A 26318-nucleotide genomic window follows, 5' to 3' on the forward strand; every position below is an offset into this window, starting at 1 on the left:
AGGGCCCGACGTCCACAGATGGGGGTTGTGCTCGCAACCCAACACCATGCAGGACGCTTGGCATTTTCCAGAGAACACCAGGATTGGCAAATTCGCTACTGGTGTCCTGTGCTCTTCACAGATGAGAGCAGGTTCACACTGAGCACATGTGACAGAGTCTGGAGACACCGTGGAGAGGGATCTGCTGCCTGCAACATCCTTCAGCATGACCGGTTTGGCAGTGGGTCAGTAATGGTGTGGGGTGGCATTTCTTTGGAGGGCCGCACAACCCTCCATGTGCTCGCCAGAGGTAGCATGACTGCCATTAGGTACCAAGATGAGAGCCTCAGACCCCTTGTAAGACCATATGCTGGTGCGGTTGGCCCTGGGTTCCTCCTAATGCAGGACAATGCTAGACCTCATGTGGCTGGAGTGTGTCAGCAGTTCCTGCAAGATGAAGGCATTGAAGCTATGGACTGGCCCACCCATTCCCCAGACCTGAATCCGACTGAGCACATCTAGGACATCATGTCTCGCTCCATCCACCAACGTCACGTTGCACCACAGACTGTCCAGGAGTTGGCGGATGCTTTGATCCCGGTCTGGGAGGAGATCCCTCAGGAGACCATCTGCCACCTCATCAGGAGCATGCCCAGGCATGGGAGGTCATACAGGCACATGGAGGCCACACACAATACTGAGCCTCATTTTGACTTGTTTTAAGGATATTACATCAAAGTTGGATCAGCCTGTAGTGTGTTTTTCCACTTTAATTTTGTGTGTGACTCCAAATCCAGGCTTCCATTGGTTAATAAATTTGATTTCCATTGATGATTTTTGTGTGATTTTTTTTTTTTTTTTTTTTTTTTTTTTTTTTTTTTTTTTTTGTTGTTGTCAGCACATTCAACTTTGTACAGAACAAAGTATTCAATGAGAATATTTCATCCATTCAGATCTAGGATGTGTTATTTGAGTGTTTTCTTTCTTTCTTTCTTTCTTTCTTTCTTTCTTTCTTTCTTTCTTTCTTTCTGACAAACATTCCAGTTATAACATAAGACATTAATTGGAATAATAAACATGAACCAGTAAATGACACGAAAACAAAACAAAGAAGAAAAAAAAAAAATATATATATATATACATATATCCATACGAAAATAGGTAGGTAAGAGAGAAAAAAAAAAGGAGGGGGGGGGGTACACTAAAAAGAAAACAGATAAAGGGCTTAATGTATTCTGTGCTACTATAATTGATAAGAGTTATGTACCAGGTATGCGCAGCTACAGCTGGGATGAGTGGAGATAACACCGCTCATGGAGTCACATCCAGTGTCAAAGACATAACATGATTCAAGAGCAGTGACCAGATTTTTGAGGATGTGGTTTCGGAGCCTTTAAGAGAGTACCTAATTTTTTCCAGTTTCATGAAAAAGAGGGCATCTTTTATCCAGTGAGAATGTATAGGTGGGAGAGGATTTTTCCAGTGCATCAGAATAACACGTCTAGCTAACAATGTTTATTTTTTTGAGCAGTGTTTAAAAATGATGTTTCTACAATTAATTTTGAGCCTCTGAAAATGGGGGACTGTGTTTGAAAATGGCTGCAATTCCCAACAAGTTTGCAATTCAATTTAAAATCCACTGTGTTGGTGTGCAGCAGCAAAACTGTACAAAAATTGTATTTTTACTCCTTACTGGCCAATAGTTCTCATCCTTAAACCTACACAAAAAGATGTGTAATGCTCATAGATCATCACGTTGCTACAACATTTTACTTGTTTGAATGCAGAAATGAATATAATTAGTTGTTTAACAAGTTTGACATTTCAGTGAAGTGCATGCACAAGACAAGTCTTCGACATATGATTTTTAATCTCATGAAAAGGAGCTAATGAACAGCATGGAGCTAATGGAACTTATCTCTGCCTGGCATTCATTCATTCATTCATTCATTGCTGGAAATAAGCCTCCATAAATATTTATCACCAGATGTGGGTGAGATCGAAACAGCTGCTTTTAAATCTGCAAACTTTACAATATAGCACCACAACTGAAGATATTAAATAAAAAAGCGATCAGAGCAAAAGATATATATATTTTTTTATAATTTTCATGTGGATGACTGAGCCTATAGTTTATTTTCACTACTTACGTCTTTATTTGTTTTTCCTATATTTTCTTCTCTTTTTTCTACTCCTTATTTCTAGTGTTGTAAGATAAGATAAGATAAGATAAGATAAGATAAGATAAGATAAGATAAGATAAAACTTTAATGATCCCACGACGGGGAAATTTGCGCATTACAGCAGCTCAGTACAGAAAACTAAAAATAGAATAGAATAAAATAGAGAAACACTATACACATATACATAAGCACTATATACAGAAAATATATAGTCAATACACACATGTACATATACACACATATACACACACATCAAAACACTATATACAGATATCAAAATATTATATACATTTGTAGCCGGTAAGGTACACAGCATACACGGTATGCATTATATGGGTGAGTGTAATAAATAAAATGTATCTGGACTGTAAGGATAAAGTGATGGCAGAGGAGGTAAAGTGTCCAAGTGACGTGGCATTCAGAACCTGTGTGTATTTATATATCTAATTTTTGAAATGAGGGATCGGCTCCAGCGAAATCGGAAGAAAATGCATGGATGGATGGTTCTATTATCATAAATAAATAAATAAATAATAAAAATAAAAATGTACTATCTACCTTTATTGTGAAATTCGGAAGCGATTAGTAACCCGGAAGTAATGTCGGTTATTATAGGAAGTTTTCCGCCAGACGAACGACGGTGATTTAAGGAAAGCCGGAAAACTGAGTGGTAAGGACATTAAAAGCCAAACATAGGAAATTAGCACGGCGGAATTTCAGCTAAAGTACGGGGGAGATAAAAGCTTGAAGGTTTTAGTGGCAGCAAATCGCAGCGAGAAGCGCGGCTCGTTGTAGTAAAGGTAGCATTAGCAGAAAGCTAACCTTAGCGCACTCAAACACACATGGCGATTAAACCGAGGAGCTGGTCTGAGGCAGATTTTTATTAAGGCGCAGTGGTGTTACTGTAAGAACCTTTCTGGAATAGCTTTAAACGGTTATTTAACACATAAGAATTGGATCGTTGAGAAAATTTCGCTTCAGGAAATGCCCAGTGTTAACTCTTCCGTGCGTTGATTATGGGGACTCCTGAATGAGGGTGATTAAACATTACCTGGAAGTCTTACAGCGTCACTAAACAGTTAATAAATAATAAGTCTATCCTCTGAGCTGTGTGTTATATTGACTGTTGAGGATAAAGTTTATTTGGAGCAGTGTAATGTCAGAGCAACAAGTCTGTAAACTTAGTCCTGCAAAATTAAAACAACTTTTTTTTCCCCAACCACGTTTATTATTTTTTGCAAGGAAGTAACCAACATGTAAACATATCGGAAGAAGTATCATAATGATTCAAACCTGATATAAGGAACAAACAAAACATAACATAAAACAGACAAAACAAACTCAGGAGCAAAGCAAATACCCTCAGCAAAACAAAAACAAACAAATAGAATGAAATAAATGACACTTTTTTAGGTTGCCTGTGGTTTCAACATTACAGTGTGATATGCTTCAATCTGGAACAAAATTAAAACAACTTAAATCCAGCTTTGTGCCACGGTCCCTTCTTGTAAGGATCACACTAAAGTTTCCTATCTGTGAATGTACAGCAGAATGGAAATATGCTTTTCATTTTTCCTCCTACTCAACTTTTGGTAAAATTTCCCAATTCTGTTCCAAAAGTGCTCCCCCCCCGAATTATATATGAGCCACTTTTAAACGTTGCGTCCTTTTTAGAAGCACATGAATTGTGTCTGAGCCTGAGAACCAGTGACATGTCAGAAAGTAGGAAAAATTGTGGACAGTAGGAAAAATGTGTGTTTTTTTTTTTTTTTTTTTTTTGTTTGTTCAACAGAAACTTTTTACATTTTTCTTTCATATCTTAGTGAATATTTAAGCTTTATTCCCCCCCAGGTATGGAGTCTGCAGACAAAAGTCAAAGTCCCAGTCCTGCACAGAGAGAACACAGTGGTGAGTTAACACAACACTTGTTGTAATAACAGTAGCTTTAAAATCCATTTGTTACGCTGAAGCGGCAGTGATTAGCTGTCACCTTAAAGCAAGAAGGGCCTGTGTTCGGCTTTTGTGTCTTTCTGCATATTTTTCCTGTACCCTGTGCTCGTAACTCCTGCATGTACATTAGGTTGGTCTGTAAGTGTGAATGGTCCTCTAACTCTGATTTAGGCCTGATTTAGACCTCTGCTGTAAATCTTTGTAGAGCCCATGACATAACCTATGTGAGTGGCTGACTTTGTTGCCTGTATTTCTGTTTGTGCTGGTGCGTTGTGTGTCAAGTAACTTGTGGTCGTATCCCAGTGTGTTTTATATGCGGTGCCAGCTGAAAGAAACAAATAAAATGCTGGGATTTTTTTTCCCTCCGGGTTCCTGTTCTTTGTTGTGGTTAGTTTTTTTTTTTCTCTGGGACAAACAAATTTATCCCTCAAGTTTTTCCACTTCTTCATTCCTTATATTAAGACAATGACTATTATTCTCTCACTGATTTAAAAAAAAAAAAAACTGTATTGAAAAAGTAACAGAAGTTGCACAGGAGGAATCGATGGTACTGAACTAGGCAGTCTCAGTAGTTGCAGGCTGCACGTGTAGTTACATTTTTAGGGAGGTGCATATCAGTCTAAACCATAGGGTTTCAAAGGGGTTTGCGGTTACAGGGTAGCTGTGCCATAGATTTCCTGCTGAAGACTAAAGCCTCAGTGTACTCTGCCTCTTTCCCCACAGCATCCCTGAATTGGATAGGTGGAAGAAGGTAACTATATAATGTTGGATATACTAATGCTGCTCTTTTTCTGTTTTTCTCTTTACAGGACCTTCAGAGAATGAGTCTAGTCCACCGTCGGGGAGGCCTCAGCAGGCCAGCTCAGTTGAAAGAAGCCCAAATGAGCAGCAGTCCCCTCGGGCAAGTCCTGTGGACCGCAGGCCCTCCAGGAGCCCTGCCTCAAGCAGTTCAGACAGCAGCAGCAGCAGCAGTGATGAGGATGATGATCACTCATCAGCACTAAGAAAGATTCGGAGCAGTGTGGCTCAGATCAGAGTAAGAAATTACATGTGTGGGTTTTACTGGCCTGCAATGTTTCACATATATGCATTAGTATGAAGAAGAAAAATCTGATGCCTTCAGACAGGTTCAGAGGGTTAAAGTATCAGTGTAAACTGGAGCTGCTAGTTGCTATGGAGTAAGTGGAGTGAGAAACCTCATTAGTAGTAGGTGGAGTATAAATAAGTTGTTTTCTACAATTAAACAGAACAATATTTGAGATTCCCATTGGTAATAAAAATGACCCAGCCAAAACAGAAAATCAGAAAGCATCTTATTTATGTTGTGCAAAAGGATCGGCTCATTTAAATTCAAAATCTTCCCTGCATGTCATAAGGGGGTAACTGACGTAATGCATTTGGTGTGGATGATGATTTTATGAGGCTGAGTTAGTGTTGCTGAAACTGATGGCAGAGTTCATGTAGTTAGATGCTTTGATAAATGCAGTTTAGTGTTTTAATGTTTTTATTTGATAAATCTACAGATACTCTTCAAACAAGAGTCTGGAAGCCAGCAGTATTCAGTTCATTGTGTGTGTCAGGGTGGAAACAAAAACTGAACATAGCATTTTCTTAAAATTATTGCCTAAAATGATCTTCAATATCAGAATAGCTTTTGAATACAGTATCTGAAGAAGAAGCATATTTACTGAGTTTGCTCATGTTGTTCTTTTAAGGCCAGATTATGTTGCATTTGAAAATGTGCAGGAGTCTGTACTTGGCACAATGGATTGTTCAGGATGCAGTTCTGGGCAGCTGGTGTGAAAAACTGCTTGGTCTGAAGAGATGGTTGCTATGAGAACAGGACCCAGTTTAAGCTTGAGGCACTGTTGTAAGACAGATTTGTATGTTTAAAGTCAAGTAGCCTGATTCACGAGTGCGACCAGTGAAGAAAACACTAAATAAAGATTTAACTTGTTGATTGACAGAATCTCAAATCAAAGAGGACTTTGTTTCCACTACTGTCAACTTAGACACGAGCTCCCCAGGTACATGCAGGCTTTTACTTGATGCAGGACCCGAGGCAGACTGACTTCACATTGCTGGGTTGTCGCTCTTATTCAGCTGAACTCAAGCTTTTAAAAATGACAGCATGTTTTTCTGCTGCTCTGGTGTTCTCAGAGCAGTCCAAATACTTCCTGCATTCAGCTTGTTCCAAATCATTTGTCACTGTGCTTGTTTGTTGTTCCAGAGATCCAGATCAGGATCCAGAGAGAAAGACAGATCCAGATCCAGGGAGCAAGATCGGTCCAGATCGAGGGAAATGGACAGATCCAGATCCAGAGAGAGAGACAGAAACCGATCCAGATCCAGGGAAAAGGACAGATCTGCGTCAAGAGGGAGAGCGAGATCAAGATCAAGATCAAGATCCAGAGGGCGAGAGAGGTCCAGGTCAAGAAGACGTGACAGATCCCGATCCAGGGAGAGGGACAGGGACCGTTACGACAGAAGACGCTATGCACGGTAACGGATAAACATGTAATTGCTGAAGGTTTTGTGGTAGGCTTGTGTCCATTTTAGTTTGAATTGTTTGAGTTTCCTGCACCTATGTGGCCACCAGCCCATGTGGGTTAACAGGACTGATCAGTTTCACAAGTTTCAAATGCATTTCAAAAACATTTTACTTAACAGAAATATGTTAGACATTATTATATATACGTGACACACGTTATTAGGCATGGTTTCCTCTTCCTTATCTGCTAGACAACTTTTATAAATCTTACTAAAAGAAGCAAAAAAACCTCCACTTTAAAAAACCAACTCGGTATTGATATAATTTGACTGCTCTGGATTAATCATACCTGAATTTTTGCAGCTGTCATAAATAGCTCCAGAAAACATAATTTTATAAAAGTACCCTGTTCTTTTGTATCTTTCTCACCGCACTGCTCTTTGCTCTGCATAGGAGTCGCTATGATGATCGGCATGATGACAGGGACGGGCGTTTTGATCGGCGAGCCAATTGGGAGGCTGATTCAGATCACAGGAGGCGAGGCCGCTCTGCCTCCCCTCCGACTGACAGGGAGCCAGTTGCGGCCGACGAGCCACCGGTGAAAAAGAAAAAGGAGGAGATCGATCCAATCCTGACGAGGACCGGCGGTGCTTACATTCCCCCCGCCAAGCTGCGCATGATGCAGCAACAAATCACTGACAAGAGCAGGTAAAATAGCATTTAAATACTCTGGTTCTATACACTAAGACTAGAAACTGTCCCTGGAAGTGTTGTCCAAGTCCTGTTTGCTTTCTGTTCCTGCTGCTCATTTTGAGCACACCACCATAGCAAACTGTAAACTGCTCCTATACCTAACTGCGTAAAAGATAGTGGAGCAGAGCAGCAGCATTCGTTAAAATTGTATCCGCAGTAAAAAATGTGAACCATTTATTTAAAGAACTACGTGCAGTTGATGATGCCCTGTCCCTTGTGCAGCTTGGCCTATCAGAGGATGAGCTGGGAAGCTCTGAAGAAGTCCATCAATGGTCTGATCAACAAAGTCAACGTTTCCAACATTGTTAACATCATTCAGGAACTGCTGCAGGAAAATATCGTCAGGGGGAGGTGAAAACACACACACACACTCACACGCGAGAGTTTAGTGTCAGAAATTTCAATGATACTTGAAGTCAGACTGAGTTTGTTTTAGCTGTCAGAAGAAAAAAGGCATTAATGTGTGAATTTAAAGATAAGACTTTGTGCCACAGAGGCCTGTCATTTTTGGACCCACATCAGATACTTTATTGACTTTAAGTTTCCAGATCAGTGTGACTGATTGACAGAGTGAAGAGAGAACTTCCTGATTGACGCTCTCCCTGTAACTGCTTATTTGTCTGTCAGGGGACTGCTGGCTCGTTCGGTACTGCAGGCTCAGGCAGCCTCTCCTATTTTCACTCACGTCTACGCTGCCGTCGTTGCCATCATCAACTCAAAGTTCCCTCAGATTGGAGAGCTCATCCTCAAACGCCTCATCCTGACCTTCAGGAGAAGCTACCGCCGTAACCTCAAGGTACCTGTCTGTCTGTCTGTCGCTGTTGATTAGTGGATCTGCAGACAGTCATACTGTCGTACACAATCATCCAGATACTTAAAACAACAGAACATTGAAGTCCAGAACTAGTAAGCAAGTTAAAGCAGCGCTTGAGAAAACTAGTGAGGTTGGATGAAGAAAATAACCCCATACGTAGTGTGTTTCACTGCAGAAGACTCATATTTGTGTTTGGGATGACAATAACTTTAGTAAAGTAGCAGCAGTGTGTTTTCTACTGCTGGAGAGCTCGATAGCACAGAGCAGAGCTCTATGCATTTTTTTTATTCCCTAACCAGTCACCTTTATGTCGTTCTTCTTCTTAAGATGCCTCCATATAATAAATAAATAATAAATCACAGATGCTGCATGTCCAGGAGATGATCTGATTAGACATTCAAGCACCTTGCTGCATTCATTTGCATATTTATGACTAAAATTGATTACTTTGGAAACTTCTGCAGTATTATAACAAACAGCTAGCATTGTGAGCACATGTGTTATGGGGGGAGGGGGGGCATACAGCAGTTCAAGTGCTCGTTGTGTCTGTTTGACATTCATCAGTTTTGCATAAGCTAGTAGTTAAGCTTCATCGTGCATATCACTGGAGTAAGAGGCTAAAAATAGGACTCTTTCTATTTATTCGTTTGAGAATTGGTTTTGAATGAGAATCAATTTGAATCTAAGAGTCCCATCTGAAGTGACAGAGGTGGAAGTGTTCCAATTTGAGCAGACTGGTGATGTGTGAGTCCAAAAAACTGAGATAAAAAAGAAACTGGAGCTAAATAAGAGAATTAACTGGCAGTACTGGAAACTTCTGAACACAGTCCAGAGTGTGTTTCTACCTGCTGCATCAGCTGCTCGTGGCAAATAAAGACTCGACAGAAAATACAGACAGAAATGTCTTTTTTTTTTTTTTTTCCAGGACACTGTGTGCTATAGTAATTATCAGCAGTATTCATGCATTAATACCAGTCTTTGTGTGTGTTTTCCAGCAACAGTGCCTGACCGCCTCAAAATTTGTGGCTCATCTCATCAACCAGAACGTGGTACGTCCTGATTTGAAAATTAAATATTGACTGAGGGCTCAAGTGCTGCCGTCCAGCATCTAATGAGGTGTTTACTTTTTCTGTCTGGTCTGACGTCTCTCGCCTTCAGGCCCATGAAGTTTTGTGTTTGGAGATGCTCACTCTGCTGCTCGAGCGTCCAACTGATGACAGCGTGGAGGTCGCCATTTCCTTCTTGAAGGAATGTGGTCTCAAACTGACCGAGGTGTCCCCCCGAGGAATCAACGGTACTTTGAAGCAGCAGCTATAACTCATAGCTGTCATTTTCCTCACAGTCTGAGATGATGGCATAGGCTGAGCTCAGTTAGAATAAAAATGGTATTCAGTTAAATCTTTTAATGGCAATCATGCCAAACATTCTGCAGTCTGAGCTCCTGAAATTGGAGAGTTTGCTTTTGCCTTTCTGGTGTGAGTCTGGTTTTTAGTTCTTTTAAAAACATAGAGCAGCTTTGCTTCATTACAATATTAACTGCTAAGAGACTTTGTTTCCCTTCAACTTGTCATATCTCTCATTTTTTATTAATTTTTTTAAATACAAAATGAGAACAAATTTTTCAGAATTTAAGAATTAAGACAATTTAAGTACAATTAATCAGAAATGCTACAAATTCTGCCTTCTTTTTTTTTTTTTTTTAGCCATATTTGAGCGTCTCAGAAATGTCCTCCATGAGTCGTCCATTGATAAGAGGGTCCAGTACATGATAGAGGTGATGTTTGCCATCAGGAAAGATGGTTTCAAAGATCACCCAGTTATCCCAGAAGGCCTGGACCTGGTGGACGAGGACGACCAGTTCACTCACATGCTGCCACTAGACGACGAGTACAACCCTGAGGACATCCTCAGTAAGACCCTAGAATGAGTGGGAGGGAGGAAGGAGCTTTAACTTAGCCGTGCAACTTTACAAAAAATTTTTTACACAGGCTTATTATGTGTGTGTGTGTGTGTGTGTGTGTTTTCACTTAGATGTGTTTAAGATGGATCCTGAATTCTTGGAGAATGAGGAGAAATACAAAACTATTAAAAGAGGTAAGAAACCAACACAGTCTCATCTGTCCAATCACCTGCCAGCTCCTTTACGGCTTAACCAAAGTAAGATGCCGCCTCATTTCAGATATCCTGGACGAGGGCAGCAGCGATTCAGGGGAGGAGGGAGACGGCAGTGATGAAGATGAGGAAGATGAAGACGAGAATGAGGAGGAAGGCGAAGGTGAGACAGACGAGTTAACCTGCTGAGGCTTTCTTCCCTAAATTAAAGAGTCAGTTGGCTTTTTACCCCGCCCCCAGAGGGGGGGACGGGGTGTTGTTTTTGGTATGTTTGTCTGTTTGTTAACAGTTTGACAGCAATGCTACCAGTCTGATTCATACCAAATTTGCACAAAAGATGGTCGATGCACCCCCCCCAATCACTTGATTAAAGTTTTGCCATAATTGTGGCGAGGTCAAAGGCCAGAAGTCAAGTTTCTCTGAAACTCTTGTGAACTCTTGTGATGCATCTACTAAAAATCTTGGATGGAAATTTTGACTCCACGCCTGATTGCAAAGTTAAATATTTATTGTGATGCTTCAGGTTCAGCTCCGATTTAGCTGTAGTGCAACCAGCCAACAAAACTGTTTTATTGAAGACGTTTCTGTAATTGCCATTTAGCCATCATGCCTCGGTCAGTCCTTATTAATTCACTTTTTTTTTTTTTCCTAGCACAGCAGAGCATTGTAAAAGGAGTTGGCCAGCTTGCTGGGAAGTTTGTTTGGAGGTTTTTGTCTCCAGACCTTCATCAAACGGCTCATTAGCTTTTGGAATATTTAAAACATCAACTGCCAAAAAAAGCAGAAAGCTTTTTTTTTTTTTTTTTTCTTCTTTTTGATGAGTAATTCTGCTTGGTGCCAAACCCAGTATTTTTCCTCTGACTGCATTACATTAAAAGCACTAATTAAACAGCACTGAACACAGCTGTAGGAGAGCGGACAGGAAAACGATAGACCATGAAGACTCAACGTTAATATTTTAGGCATTACATATTGGTTTTTGGGAACCAGAACTGACTTTGGGTAAGACTGTTGGGATTGACTCACTTGTGGTGTCAGCCTCCAGTGGCCATTAGTGGAACCTCAGTTTCTGGCTCACCTGTGTTGGCTTCATTTTTGGCCTCAGATGTTTTGGTTTGGAGCGAGTATTAGCCATTATTAAGGTTTAGCGTGTATGTATGGTACCCGCTGACTCTCTGTGTCCAGAGTCAAAAAAGTTTGACACTAGATTACTCCCAACATCGGTTTCTGTTAATTCTATATCGGACTATAAAATGATGATTTAAAACATTTGTTTACTGCTCTGACATGAAACTGATTTCAACACATTAAACAAGCATCCAAAAGTCTCCTTTTTAAAGATGATCTCTGTTTCTGTCTCCCTGTCAGATGAGAAAGTCACCATCTTTGATAAGACAGAAGTCAACCTGGTTGCTTTCAGAAGAACCATCTACCTCGCTATTCAGTCCAGGTACACACACACACACACACAAACAGTGTAACACACTCCTAAAAATACACATTCACACAGCCAGTGACTTCATTTTCTCTGCGGGTGTTGGCAGTCATTTACAGCTCCTGCTATATTTGATTGAGTTGGACTGATAATTAAGGCTGTGTGTGTGTGTGTGTGTGTGTGTGTGTGTGTGTGTGTGTGTGTGTGTGTGTGTGTGTGTGTGTGTGTGTGTGTGTGTGTGTGTGTGTGTGTGTGTGTGTGTGTGTGTGTGTGTTTTTGTGAGGACCAGTTTGAATTTGAATCCTCGGGAGTGAGGACTCTTTGGCTGATCCTCTCTTCCTGCCACACCTTCAAAAGGATGTTTGAGGCTGGTCAAGTTAAGGGTGAAGTGCTAGGAAATGCATTACACCACAGAGTGCCCTCACAAAGATAGCTACACAAATGTGTGTCTGTGCAACCTAGTTACCATGGTTCCATTGAAAAACAGTTCACAAGTTTGGAGAACAGGATGAAACAGTGAAACAGATTGAGAAAATGACTCAAACAGAAACACACCAACATGAGCTCACTAATGTACACCTTTGATTGATTGATTGATTGATTGGCTGATTGATTGATTGTTTTTGTAGCTTGGACTTTGAGGAGTGTGCGCACAAACTGATTAAGATGGAGTTTCCTGATAGCCAAACGGTGAGTCCACACACACAAACACACATACCCTGAAAACGCACACATCCTGTGAATCTTCTGAGAATTGAGGATTAATCTGAAGCCGTAGTGATGCTGAAGTTTGGCTGAACAGCGTGCATCCTTTAGCTAGCCATCAAATGAGAATTCAGCGGAAACCGTTGATTAAGAGTACATACTTGTATTTCTGTTCCATTAATGGAGGTTGAGCTGATAATTACATGCAGTGAAGTGGAGTATGGCTGTGGGCAGGGACAGCTGGATTTTACTGTGACTGCAGAGCAGATCGTTTTACTCAAGTCTTCATTAACTTCTAACTATTAATTGGCGCAAATGAGCAAATCGGCAGTGACTGCCTGCTTCAGTTCCCTGCACTCTGCTGGCTTTCCCCACATTTCCTGTCTCTCTCTCTCTCTATTGTAACTATCTAATGAAGGCAAGCGGAACATGAACTTTACTCCCTTCCAAATTTACAGTTTCCAGTACCAGTCAAAGGTTTGGACAGTGTGTCCAAACCTTTGACTGGTACTGTATTATAAGCAGCCATACAGAGCTAAAAAGAAATTCTTTGGTACAATTTAAAGGTGAAGGCAACAAACAGCTAATTATCACAAGTTATTTAAATCCATCTCCATCATAAAGTCATTTATGATCCGTGTGTGGTCCTAAAGCCAGGCTTTGTAGCTGTAATCATTGGTTTCAGATGGTGACAGGTGCAAGTCAGCTGTGTGTATGTGAGTGCATGTTGTCGAGAAGGTATGAGAAACTGTGTCAGAGGACAAACGGCTTTGTGTGTGGCTGTTGGCATCACTGTGAGGACCACTGTGTTGGTGGTTGATGCCTGAAAGAGAGTGAAAAAGCAACGTCTCGTTTTGTGAGTCATGCAATAAGTGATGACAGTGCATTTATTTGTACTGTGCTGCAGAGCCGGTCCTGGTGTTACAAATATAATGGAAAAAAGCTTAGTTATTTACTTGTGTCTTAATGCAGTGTTTTTGACTTTTAATGTTAGCCTAATCTGTGTGTTTGTAAATGTTCCTGCATCAGAAAATATTAGCTGTGGCTTCTGGAGTGTCAGTTTTCCAAAATACAGTAAAAGCGGGACATGAGATTAAACCTGATGGCACCCAGCAGCAGGTGCTTTTGAAGGTAGTTAATAATGTGGCCTTTGACCTTGTATGTTCTCCACTATGCCACTACTGTTTGAAGTGTGCAGTTCAAAGGCTGCAGTCCACTGAAATGACCTTTTGCTTTTGGTAAATGTGCTGATTCTTAAATAGCACTTTTCTACTCTACATGCTTTATGCATCATGTCTCATTCACACATTCATACAAGTACCCTCTATGTCTATATGCTTTCTTTCTAACATTCACGAACAATCACACTCCGATGATCAGGAGCAGCTCGGGCCTCGGTGACTTGCCCAAGGACTCTTTGGCATGCAGACTGGAGCATCCGGGATCAAACCCCCAACTTTCCGAATAGTAGATGAGCTGCTCTACCTCCTGAGCCACAGCTACTCCCAACTGCCACTTAATGTGGTGTAATAACTATAAGTTTCAGTTTAAGATGTAAATTTTTATTATAAATTCTTTAGGTCAAGAACAAATGCTGAAAATGCCTAATGTTTTGATTGGTTGAGTATTTGAGGGCTTTTATTTTTTTTTCCTGTTCTCTGACATTTAAAACTGCAGTTTTACACTGAGTTGATTAACTGTACGTTGACCTATACACTATGCATGTGTGTGAAACAGGTCAGACCTTGTCAGTCAGATGGATCTCACACACACGCGCACAAGCACGCGCACACACACACGCATGCACGCACACTTTAAATATATTTGTCCACTGCTGACACGCTCTTCTTGCAGCGTTTGTTTCACATTGCAGCACTGACTCAGTTGTCTGAAGAAAAAACATTTCCATCAAATTGCAAAATTAAATCTGACGGCATCATTTGTGAACGAAAAACCCAGCTGACAATTCTCATCTGATCTGTGCCATTTACTGTTAGCACTCCACCCATTAGTGGTGGACCAGTAGGACCATCTGTACAGCCACACTATGAGCAAACCCTACAGTGTTGAGAAGCACTAGAGGAGGAGGGCATCAGAGACCGGTAAACTGATAACTGATGTGATTTGTTTTTTGTTTTTTTTAAAAAAACCATATAAATAAGCCCCTTTTTCACTTACTTAAATGCAGTGGGAAAGCCTTACCCTCTCCTGCTGCGGGGAGGCAGACATGGTACCATTTCACACTGCTAAAGTGTGTGTTTTGTTAAGCAGGAGAGGAAAACTCTGTATTCAATTTGTATGACAGGAAGCCTGGAACAAAGAGAGGAGAGAGGAGGTCAAAAAAAAAAGGCATTAAAAAAAATCCACACTCCCTGGAACACATTAGATAAGTGTCAGCTGATAAAACTGAACAAAATCTTAATTGCAGAAAAGCATCCAGAGCAGTAAAAAACCCTGCTGGGAAACACAATAACATAACGGGCTGACTGAGGTTATCTTTGTGTCTCCTCTGCTCCTGTTTATACGTCTTTTTAATCACTCCAAACACACACAGCAGAAGAGAAAGAGGGAAAACATTGTGATCAGGAATGATAAGAAACAGCAGAGGAGCCGCTGGCACTGAGCTGAAATGAAGAGTGCACATAGCTGATGACATTTTGACTACGATAACAAAAAGCTACAAATATGCTGCTAATGTTAAATAAACGTATTCCTAATTGGCAGCTCTGACACCTTGGCCCCAGCCTGCACGTTGATGCGATCACTGTAGTTTTTGTATTAATGAAATGTGTTCTGTGTGTATGAACAGAAGGAGCTGTGCAACATGATCCTGGACTGCTGCGCTCAGCAGAGGACCTACGAGAAGTTTTTTGGTCTGCTGGCCGGGGTGAGACACACACGCACACCTTGGGTCCATACTTGTGAGAACATAGTGTCGATTTAGGGAAACTTGCTTTAAAGGAGCTGTTATTTTCCATCTTCTCTCCCTTCCTATCTATCCAGTCAGATAGATGTTCCTTTGGGATTTCTGCTCTCTACACAATGAGTCTGACTGTTTCAACATTTCTGTGACAGCCTGAGTTTTCACTGAGCTGCATATAAATCTTGTTGTGTCCTTTTTTTTTTTTTTTTTTTAAAAGGAAAGAATAAGACAACTAAACAGGAAGGGCTCAAACTTGTTATATTTATTGGCCACATATCATTTTTCTATCAGATCCAATACTTTTTTTTTTTTTTTTAGCTTAAAGGGATTCAACCTGATTTTGATAACTGTTGGCCTAAAAAATGTGAAGCACTGCTGGACAACTTGTAACTGTGTGTGTGTGTGTGTGTGTGTGTGTGTGTGTGTGTGTGTGTGTGTGTGTGTTCAGAGGTTCTGCCTCCTGAAGAAGGAGTACATGGAGAGTTTTGAGGCAATATTTTCAGAGCAGTACGACACGATTCACCGACTGGAGACCAACAAACTGAGGAATGTGGCCCGACTGTTCGCACACCTGCTCTACACAGATTCTGTGCCGTGGAGTGTAAGGACACAAGCAAAGATCCACTCCAGCGTGACCATTAAACCCACTCCAGCCTGAGACCCACTCTCTGTCTTTTGAATGTCTCTCAAACAGGTGTTGGAGTGCATCAAAATCAGTGAGGACACCACAACGTCATCCAGCAGGATCTTTGTGAAGATCCTTTTCCAGGAGCTCTGTGCCTACATGGGCCTCCCAAAACTTAACCAGAGGCTGAAAGACCAGTATGAAAACACACACATGCACACTAACCTGAACAGTCATACCACACACAGAGCACTTGATTTGCACTGAAGCTGCTGCAAGAGAAAGTTAGTACAACAGATATTTTTATTTGTATTGAAAAGCTGCAGCCAAAGTTTTTGCCTTTTAGAAAACATTTAAATGATAATGGATGTAGTTGAGTGAGATAATAAATCAAAAAAGAGGGAAACTTAATTAGAAAAATGTGATTTCCTGCTTTTATTTGGCTACTGGTCCTCATAGTGATAATTAAAGGGCCAATAAATGAAACAGGACATCTTTTGATTGTTCAACACCAACATTATGTTGAATCCTGGCCTCTGTGTGTTTTACAGGACTCTGCAGCCATTCTTTGAAGGTCTTTTTCCTCGTGATAATCCCAGAAACACTCGCTTCGCCATCAACTTCTTCACTTCTATTGGATTGGGAGGACTGACGTAAGGGACACACATCAAGTAACAGTATATACACAGAAACACTGATGTCATATAAACAGCTTCGGAGCTCCATCTCATCAAGTGTTAAATCTGGTTACTTACAGGGCTTTGTGCACACCAGTTAGTTTTTTTTTTCTGCACCAAACGGAGCAAAAACAAATGTATTTCTGCACTGATAGAGAATTTAGAATAATTCAAAGTGTTGGAAGCTCGCTGCCATCTAAAATGTCACTGGATGATGATTCTAACAGTTTATATTCACACAGAAACACTCAACTGTCACGTCTCCCACATCATTTTCTCTCCTAGGGATGAGCTGAGGGAACATTTGAAGAATGCACCGAAGATGATTATGACTCAGAACCAGGATGTTGAATCCTCAGACTCTTCCTCAACTTCGTCTTCATCCTCTTCGTCATCTGAATCCTCCTCCTCAGACTCATCGAGCGACTCTGATTCAGACTCGTCAGACTCCTCCAGCAGCAGCAGCTCAGGTGTGTCTAACTGAAACTTCAGTAATTTGCTTACAGATATATTTCAAACTGATCTAACAGTGTAAAACAGTTTGAAATAGTTTGAACAGTTTTTCAGTGAAGTGGGCCGCTGCTTCAAAAACAGTGATTTTTTTTATTTTATTATTTTTATTTTTTGTCCTCCAGACTCGGACACCAAACACAGAAAGAAGAAGAAGAAAGGACAAAGTGAAGAGAAAAAGAAAATGCGAGAGAAGGACAAGAAGAAGAAAGCTTCTGACAAGAAGCGAGCTGGACGCAAGAGAGACAAAGAAGAGGATGACGACAGCAGCGACGGGAAGCAGGCGAGGAGGGAAGAGAAGGGTCGTGCACGTGACCTGGAGGAGCGTGAGCGTGAGGGCGCCCGCCGGAGCAGACGAGACGACAGATCGGAGGAGGAGGAGGAGGAGGCGGTGGGGGAGAGGGGACGAAAAACGGACAGGCAAAGAGATGACGAAAGGGAGAGAGAGAGAGAGAGAGACAGAGGGAGGGAGAGAGAGAGGGAGCGGGCGAGGGACAGAGAGATTGAGGAGAAGAGAGAGAGAGAGCGGGAAAGGGAGCGAGAGAAGCAGAGGGAGAGAGAAAGAGAGAGGGATAGAGAGAAAGAGAGGAATAAAGAGAACAGAGACAGGAACAGAGAGAGAGATGAGAGGAGGAGGAGATAAAACTCTTCATCCCCAGAGCAGCAGTGATGGACTAATGACTTTAAATCTGCATCTTTCCCCTCTGTGATCCCTCTTTACCTCAGCCTGTCACTGTGGCGTTGTGGATCTGACCCCATTCTCCATTCTGTCTGTATTTTCTATTGAACTTTTTTTTCTTTTGTTAATGAAATTGGAAAAAAAAACCCATTAAAGTTGCTTTAGATTTTTTTATAATCTGTTCCTGTTCTCTCTGATTTTTGACTAATCACACAAACAATTTACTGTTCTAATGCTCATGGCAAACTAAACCTCAGTAACACAATTACACTGATCAGACATATTATGGCCCCCTGCCTAGTGTAGTATTGGTCCCCCTTTTGCTGCCAAAACAGCCCTGACCTGCTGTGGCATGGACTCCACTAGACCCCTGAAGGTGTGCTGTGGTATCTCCACCTAGATGTTAGCTACGGCTCCTTTAACTCCTGTAAGTTATGAGGTGGGCCCTCCATAGATTGAACTTGTTTATCCAGCACATCCCGCAGATGCTCGATTGGATTGAGATCTGGGAATTTGGAGGCCAAACCCAACACCTCAAACTCATTGTTGTGCTCCTCAAACCATTCCTGAACCGTTTTTGCTTTGTGGCAGGGAGCATTATCCTGCTGAAAGAGGCCACAGCGGTCAGGGAATACCGTTTCCATGAAAGGGTGTACACGTCCCCAAGTTTTCCAGCAGAACATTACCCAAAACATCACACTGACTCCACTAGCTTGCCATCTTCCCATAGTGCATCCTGGTGCCAGGTGTTCCCAGGTAAGTGATGCACGTGTACCCAGCCATCCATGTGATGTAAAAGAAAATGTCAGACCAGGCCACCTTCCATTGCTTCGTGGTCCAGTTCTGATGCTCGTGTGCCCATTGTTGGGGCTTTTGGTGGAGGATGGGTCAGCATGGGCACCCTGACTGGTCTGCAGCCTCATACACAACAAACTGAGACGCTGTGCATTCTGACACCTTTCTATCAGAACCAGCATTAACATTTTCAGCAATTTGAGCTACATTAGCTCGTCTGTTGGATCGGACCACACGGGCCAGCCTTTGCTCATGACCCTGTCACTAGTTCACCGCTGTTCCTTTTGATAGATACTGACCACTGCAGACCAGGAACACCCCACAAGAGCTGCAATTGTGGAGATCCGCTGACTTAGTTGTCTAGCCATTACAGTGTGGTCCTTGGCAAACTCACTCAAATCTTTACGCTTACCCACTTTTCCTCTTTCTGGCACATCCACTTTGAGCACAAAATGTTCCCTTGCTCCCTGATATATCCCACCCACTAACAGGTGCTTTAATGAAGAGATAATCAGTGTTCACCAGTCAGTGGTCATTATGTTATGCTCGATCGCTGTAAAGCTCATGTTAATAACTTTTTTTAGGCTGATGGACACCAGCCAACTGTCATTAAAAAACAAAAAAAACATCCAAACCAAAAATGATTTTTCTTTTTAAAGAGGCAGTATTTTTGTTTACATTAAACAGTTTCCTCTGGTGGCGTGGTGTCAGCTCATAACATGCTGATGTTTGCAGTTCGCTGGCTCATTCCTGTTGTACCTGACTGCTTTCTCCACACAGCCTGTCTCCTCCCTGCACCTGTTATCCACCTGTGATGGCACACACCCAGGAGTTGCCTAAGAAAAAGATTTAGTAAATAAACATGAAACATCCTTTGTGTTTATACTGCCTGTGATGAGTGGGTCACTTTTTCCAGACATACAAAATGAGCATGTGTCACATCAAATGTTCATTTTGTGAAATTGTGTCAGTTTCTGGAATAAAATATCTCAGCAGCTATTTGACATCCAGCTTGCAGACACCATCGTGCTTTTCAGATGGTGGATCTCAGCTGCTGTTTCCTTCAGTTTCACTCTGACGTTTTGGGATTGATGTGAAATGGCTCTACAGTTAATCAGACTGTCATGATCCCTGCAAGATGAAGTTTAATAACTTTTCATCTGCAGTGTCCAGTCAAAATTACAATTTGTCCACTGGTTTCAGTTTACCTTAGGCTCTGCTTTGTTTTTAGTGCAAATTAGCAAAACCGAGATCATCAAAATGTATCTGCACTGTTGCTGACATCAGCATTGAGGTTTTTATCCATTGTCAACTGAAACCTTGCATGGTGGTACTCTTTGTCTTGCTCATATCATCTGTGGAGAGATGAGTAGAACATGCTGCACGTAAACAGTGCTGTGTATTTGTAAGCAACTTATTGCAAAACTTTGGAGCGGTGGAGCAAGAGTGAAAGAAGAACTAATTCAAATTTTTTTTTCTTTAAAACGCTGACATTGGCCTTGGTGCTTGGTGGAGTCTGATTGTAGTTACATTTGTTTTTTCATTTGTCATTTCACTTGTGAGAAATAGGAACATCAGTCCACATCCACCCCCACCTTGCTGGATTATGGCGATCTTCAGCACCACACGTTTCACTTTAGATTGAGCTGTTTGGGCTGAAGCAGGAAGTCGCTCAGCTTATTAATGTTTTCAGTCTAACAGACTGTCTTGACCTTTTGATTTTGAAGAAGTGAGGTGTCTGTAACTTTGTGTGGCAGCAACAATGTTGGTCTTTGCTCTCCGCAAGTCTTCACCACACTGATGGACTCACATACATGTAATATTGAGCGTAGTGTTTTACCATAGTTTAGAGTTAGTTGCCATTATTATTTTTTCTTTTGCAGTTACCTGCTATAAATAAAACATGCACTTCAACATCTGAAAAGTGAAGCCAAGGTCAAAGTGCCTTAAACCGCCATTCAGCTCATCCAGCTAATGGCCTGCAGGGGGCAATTTCCCTGGTTGTAGTGAAGATTGAAGTCTAAAAAGTGACCCTACTTCTCACTTAAACTATGACCTCAGTAAACATCTTCCTGATGGGTTTATGCCAATAATCACAAGTTTTTTACTGCATGACAATCATTTTGCAAATCATGAGAATAATTTAGAGTAAAATAGACCAAATCTATTGGCTCTTTCTGCTGCCTATGACAGAGTTGAGCATAGTATCCTAATTGAGAGACTTGGGCATCTGTCAGCTCTGGATCGGTTCTCTTCCTATCTATCACAGGGGTTTTTCACTCACTTCTGCTACTTGCTGTCTTGTGTCCTCTTCTGCTACTTTATGTTGTGGTGTGCCTCAAGGTTCAGTCCTGGGGCCTGTCTTATTTTTCGTGTATATGCTCCCACTTGGACACATCCTGAATACCACTGTCACACAGATGATGTCCAGCTGTACATGTCATTCAAACCCCAGAATGTAGCCAACTTATCTGTTCTTCAGGACTGCATTCATGTTATAAAGAACTGGATGGCAGCCAATTAACTGCCTTTAAATACACAGAAAACTGAAGTTCTTATCTGTTCTCCTGACAACTACAGTAATTTAGTCTTGCGCTCATTTCATCTTGTACAAACTTGTTTGTATCTACAGAACATTTTCCGTCTTAAATATAGTGTCTCTGTGAAGTGGAAATGATTAGACATACTTTTATTTCATCCTGTCTTCATTATTGTAATTTGTTATTCTTTCACCTGAACAAATCATCCCTGGATCGCTTACAAATGGTCCAGAATGCTGCTGCTAAGCTTCTCACCAGGTCCTCCAAAAAAGGTCCCGTGTGATGCCGATTCTGTCCTCTCGGCTCCCCGTAAAGTTCAGGATTCAATTTAAGATTTTGGTGATCATTTTTAGAGCTCTTAATGGTCACATGCCTCCTTATATTAGTGAGCAGCTACATCCTTGTGCAACTACTAGGTATTTGCAATCAACTGATCAGTGCTTGTTGGCAGTGCTTCATGTCACATTTGACCTCTGAGTTCTCTCAGACTTCACGATCAATAGATTGAAGATCAAAGTGATAACAATGCTGTATATAGTTATTTAAAACCATGTTTCTTACTGCCATTGTTTGTATTGACAACATCATTACACATATTATAGGTAATGATATATGAGAATTCTAAACATCAGGTTACTTTGGACCTCTGACCTCTTCTTCAAGGTCAAATAAGGTCAAACTTTCATAAAATTCCTTTTATCTTTCAAACGGCTTAAAATTCTGTTGCCTTTGTTTGTATTGGCAACATTTAGAAAATGATGCTGGTATATGGGGATTCTGAACATCACATTATAGTTCTAAATATCATGTCACATTTGACCTCTGACCTCAGATTTACATTTCACATCTGCCTTTCTTTCACGTTGATCCCAAAATGTGTTTTATCATTAAGGAAATTTTTGTCAGGAGAAAGAGAATGAGCTGCTTAATTAGATAGAAATGTACAGCAGTATCATATATAATAAGCTCAAGTTATTCATGTCCAATTATTCACAAATCAGTGCCTATTATCATTGTTTTATATTGTAAAACACTATTAAAAAAGCAGAATATAAATAAACTAGTTGCTTACTTTAAAGCAGGGAGTGATTATAGGGTATTTCTATCTTGTGTCACAGCTAAAATGCTCAGCTCACTTCACAGTCTCTGCTTATTCCCTGTCAACATCAAAGTCAGTTATATTATGTAATAAGAAAACCCTGAATTGGATAAGTGGAAAGACATGGATGGATATTAATAAGAAATAATATCTCAATTAGCAAGCTTGAGTCTCAAAGGCAAAAAGATTGCTTTACCTTTGGACAGAGGCTGACAATCCCCCCTCTCCTTTCCCAGTTTGTGTGCTGAAAAACAAAAACTAACAAAAGCCAACTCTCCTCATATTAAACATATGTAACAAAACAAAATGTATAGAAGCAGCATTTCTGACTGACATGGCACTTTGTAAGAAGATCAGAAAGTTCACGCCAAACTGAAATCTAATTGTTATGAAATGTCTGTGTGGCTGTGTGTGTTTAGTCCTGGTTTGACAGGAGTGTCTCCTAGTTGTTGGTGCTGTCTAACACACACACACACACACACACACACACACACACACACACACACACACACACACACACACACACACACACACACACACACACACACACACACACACAGATCTCTCTACCTCTCACCTTGAACATCACATCAAGGTTGTGCAAGGATGCACAACAGTGTGTGTGTGTGTGTATGTGTGTGTGTGTGCCTAAGTGGGTCATTGCATTACTGGGATGTGATTGGCTGGATGTCCTTAAGAGGGACTGGATTGGTTTGCTGCCACAGCAAATGGAGGAACAGATCCACTGGGACTGAAGAGCTGCAAGGAATTCTGGGAAACCACAGCAAGACCCTGTGCTGAAAGAGAGAGAGGAAGGTGTGTCCCACTGATCCTCTACAGTGAACCAGTGAGAGGGCTCCTTTTTCTCCATCTTTACAGTTTGATAACTTATCCCAAAGTTTTCAGTGTTATAGAGTATATCAAGCTGAATTATTTATATGCAAAATATTTGAGTTTTCCAAAGCACAGCGACACAATTGTTCATGAGGCTGTTAGTGGAGAGGAGTGATTTTAAAGCTGCAGCAGCTGGATTTTTGCATATATTCTTACTTTGTAATGTTAAATTGGGCTTGTTAGCAGTCACTTATTCACTCATCCAGCAGTTGTGAAGCATGAAAGTCACTCATTAGAAATCATGTTTTTGTCTCCTTGTGATTGTAAAGTATAAGTGACGGGCAGGAAGAGGAGGAGATCATTTTGTGGGAGAAATCATCTGCTTCTGAATGTGAATGAGACCAGACAGATGATGCTCGACCTCAGACGGCTGAGGACAGCTACACAGCCCGTGTCTGCCCTGGCACAGGATGTTAATGTGTTGGAGAAGTACAAGGACATGTGTGTGCACATCGACAACAAACTGAACCTGAAGACCTACACAAAGGCTGTACACATGAAGGGGATGAGCTGGCTCAGGCTCAGCAGCGAAATGATGGAAGTCACTCAGTTTGTGACCACGGTTTACTTTGATGTGGTTTGCTGCATCGTAGCTGGTGACACCAACAGACTGAATAAACTGATCAGGAAGGCTGGCTCTGTGATTGGCCACAAACTGGACACTTTTAAAGCTGTGGTGTATAATCCTGACCACCCTCTGCACTGCTTACTGGACAGGCAGCCACACATCTAGCAAGCCATTTTACAAGAGTTTTAGCCGTGTGTGTGTGTGTGTGTGTGTGTCTCTGTGTGTGTGTGTGTGTGTGTGTGTGTGTGTGTGTGTGTGTGTGTGTGTGTGTGTGTGTGTGTGTGTGTGTGTTTAATATTTCACTTTGTTATATATTATATCATTACTTAATATTTGTCTAAAGGAGTCAGTTGAGATGCCTCCTGGATGGGAGGAGACCCCAGGGTAGACCCAGAAACCACTATAGAGATTATACATCTCATCTGGCCTGGGAATGGCTTGGGATACTCCAGGAGGAACTGAAAAGTGTGGCTGGAGAGAAGGATGTCTGGAATTCCCTGCTTAGCCAGCTGCTTCCGTAATTCAACTTCGAATAAATGGAAGATGATGAATGAATGTTTTCTTTTTTTATATTTAAATTTATTCTTATTTTAATTACTGTATTTACTATGAGGTAAAGGTAGTTTTACCTGAGCTATACCATTCTAGTTTTTAAAATGATTTTGTTATAAATTGTATTTAACTTAATTTTGTAGTTGCTGTAACAAAGAAATTTCCCAACCTTTGGAATAAATATATTCCCTCATTATTCCATCAGTATCCATTTTATTCTTTTCCAACTCCGGGGGGAACTTTGGCTGCTAAATGTTCCACTGTGTGTGTGCTGCTTGGTGCTGGGCAGTGAATGTAAAGTGTCATTTTATAGGTATTTCCCCTGAAAACAGTTGATGCACTGAGTGGTGAGAATGAGACAAAACTGTTGTGGGCCAAAACAATGACCTGAAAGATGCTAAAAGAAACCTGAAAGAAGCAAAAGAGGAAATTCAAAGAGGACAAATTGAATTGTTCTCTTATTTCCCCACAAGTAACGATGTTAATTGGGGCTCATTAATGTGAGTGTAAGCATCAGTTTTTCCTGTGAGCCAACATTTCAGGAAAGTTTAGTACTGCGCTGAGTATGACAGCAAACTTTATTTGTATTGCACTTTATGTATGGACAGGTAAGTGCAGCTCAAAATATAAGAACAAATGAAATAAAACTCAATAATTAAAACAGATATATGTCGAAATAAAATGAAAACAAATAGAAAAAGATGCACAACAGATGCAGTAGGATAGAAAACAACATCGAAGGGTAAACGAATAAAAGGGAATCATTCTGATGAAAGGATTAATAGATTTAAAGAGCTAAACCACTGAAAAAAAATTACAAACTTTACAATCTAGATACAATGTAACTACATGCACAAGTAAGCAATGTCTCTAAAACCTAATCAAAGGCTAAAGAGGGTTTAGTTTTAGTTTGCTTGAACAGATTTTTAACATCTTCTGTTTTTCTCAAGTCCTCCTGCAGACTGCAGGTCAGGGCGTAAAAGCTCAAAGCTAGCTCCCAAAGGTGCCTATCTTGCACTTTGGAACTACTTGTGCTAGAGGACCTGAGGGACCATAGTGGTTCATGCGCTTTAAGTATATGAGGCATACAGCTGAGCAAGACCATTCAGTGCTTTAAGAACAAGTAAAAGAATCTGAAAATCAAAATGAAAACTGACAGGAAACCAATGTGAGGAGAGGCGTGATGCCCTCTCGCTTTGTGGGCTGCAGAATACTTCAGGGTCAGCTGATTTATAGCATTGATTTATAGCATAGCAGCCTGTTTGATTTAAAGGCTTTGGTTTTCAGTCTTATTCAGGGAGGGAACAGCCTGCACTTTAGCCATACTGTTGAGGTGGTCAAAGGCTGATCTGAAGACAGAGTCCTGAGGGTAAACTTAATACCACACTTAGGTCTTTGGCTTGGTGGCCCAGGATAAGGATAAGGACATTTAAAATTGCAATTAGTTTCCAAGTTTCCAGTTTTCATTGCGGATTTCCTTATATGGTCACCTACTCTGCAGCTTTCAAGCACCCTGTGCTGCCTCTGCATCCTTCCAGAAGTTGGTCAATCAGAAGAAAGTAGGCTTCTTTGGGATGGGAGGACTGGCTTAATAGAGTTTATTTCAGATAAAAAAAAGCATAAAGGACTAGTTTAGGACTGATACTGACTTAAAAACAATCAAACTGTGAATCATGCAAAGCTCCTCTACTGGAATCCCACAAAAAGATAAATAAATTTAAAAAATAAAAGATTGAGAGCTGGAAACGAGCACGAGAGACCCTCTTAAAAGATTAACCAGCTGCCCAATATTCCTTTAACCATCAGTAAATCCCATTAAAAGACAAAACCAAATGTGTCAATACTTTTTGTCCCCTTTCCTTCCTTTTGCACATTTAAGCCTATTTGTTCCCACTGAAGACAGCTCACAAGTATACGGCAGTATTTCCAAAAAGGTGCTGAGTAATGCCCTAAAAGAGCTGGCGACTGTAGTTTTTAGCACATGTTACTTAAAGTATTTTCAGTGGTGGATTAATACACAGCTGGTGTCCCAGC

The 26318-nt window shown here is 41.0% G+C and overlaps 1 protein-coding gene across 1 annotated transcript; it reads left to right on the top strand.

Moving 5' to 3' along the window:
- Window positions 1-2760: 2760 nt before the first annotated feature.
- cwc22 (CWC22 spliceosome associated protein homolog) lies at window positions 2761-18013 on the top strand. The gene is made up of 20 exons (XM_030759008.1): window positions 2761-2832; window positions 4014-4070; window positions 4922-5148; window positions 6343-6614; window positions 7057-7311; window positions 7579-7707; window positions 7984-8152; window positions 9166-9219; window positions 9329-9464; window positions 9874-10080; window positions 10202-10264; window positions 10350-10445; window positions 11651-11732; window positions 12347-12407; window positions 15232-15309; window positions 15794-15946; window positions 16040-16167; window positions 16522-16623; window positions 16933-17117; window positions 17283-18013. Exons 2-20 carry the CDS (start codon window positions 4016-4018, stop codon window positions 17798-17800), a joined length of 2970 nt encoding a protein of 989 aa, XP_030614868.1. The 5' UTR covers window positions 2761-2832; window positions 4014-4015; the 3' UTR covers window positions 17801-18013.
- Window positions 18014-26318: the final 8305 nt, after the last annotated feature.

This window comes from Archocentrus centrarchus, chromosome 21, assembly GCF_007364275.1.
Source record: "Archocentrus centrarchus isolate MPI-CPG fArcCen1 chromosome 21, fArcCen1, whole genome shotgun sequence".
Classification (NCBI taxonomy): Eukaryota; Metazoa; Chordata; class Actinopteri; order Cichliformes; family Cichlidae; genus Archocentrus; species Archocentrus centrarchus.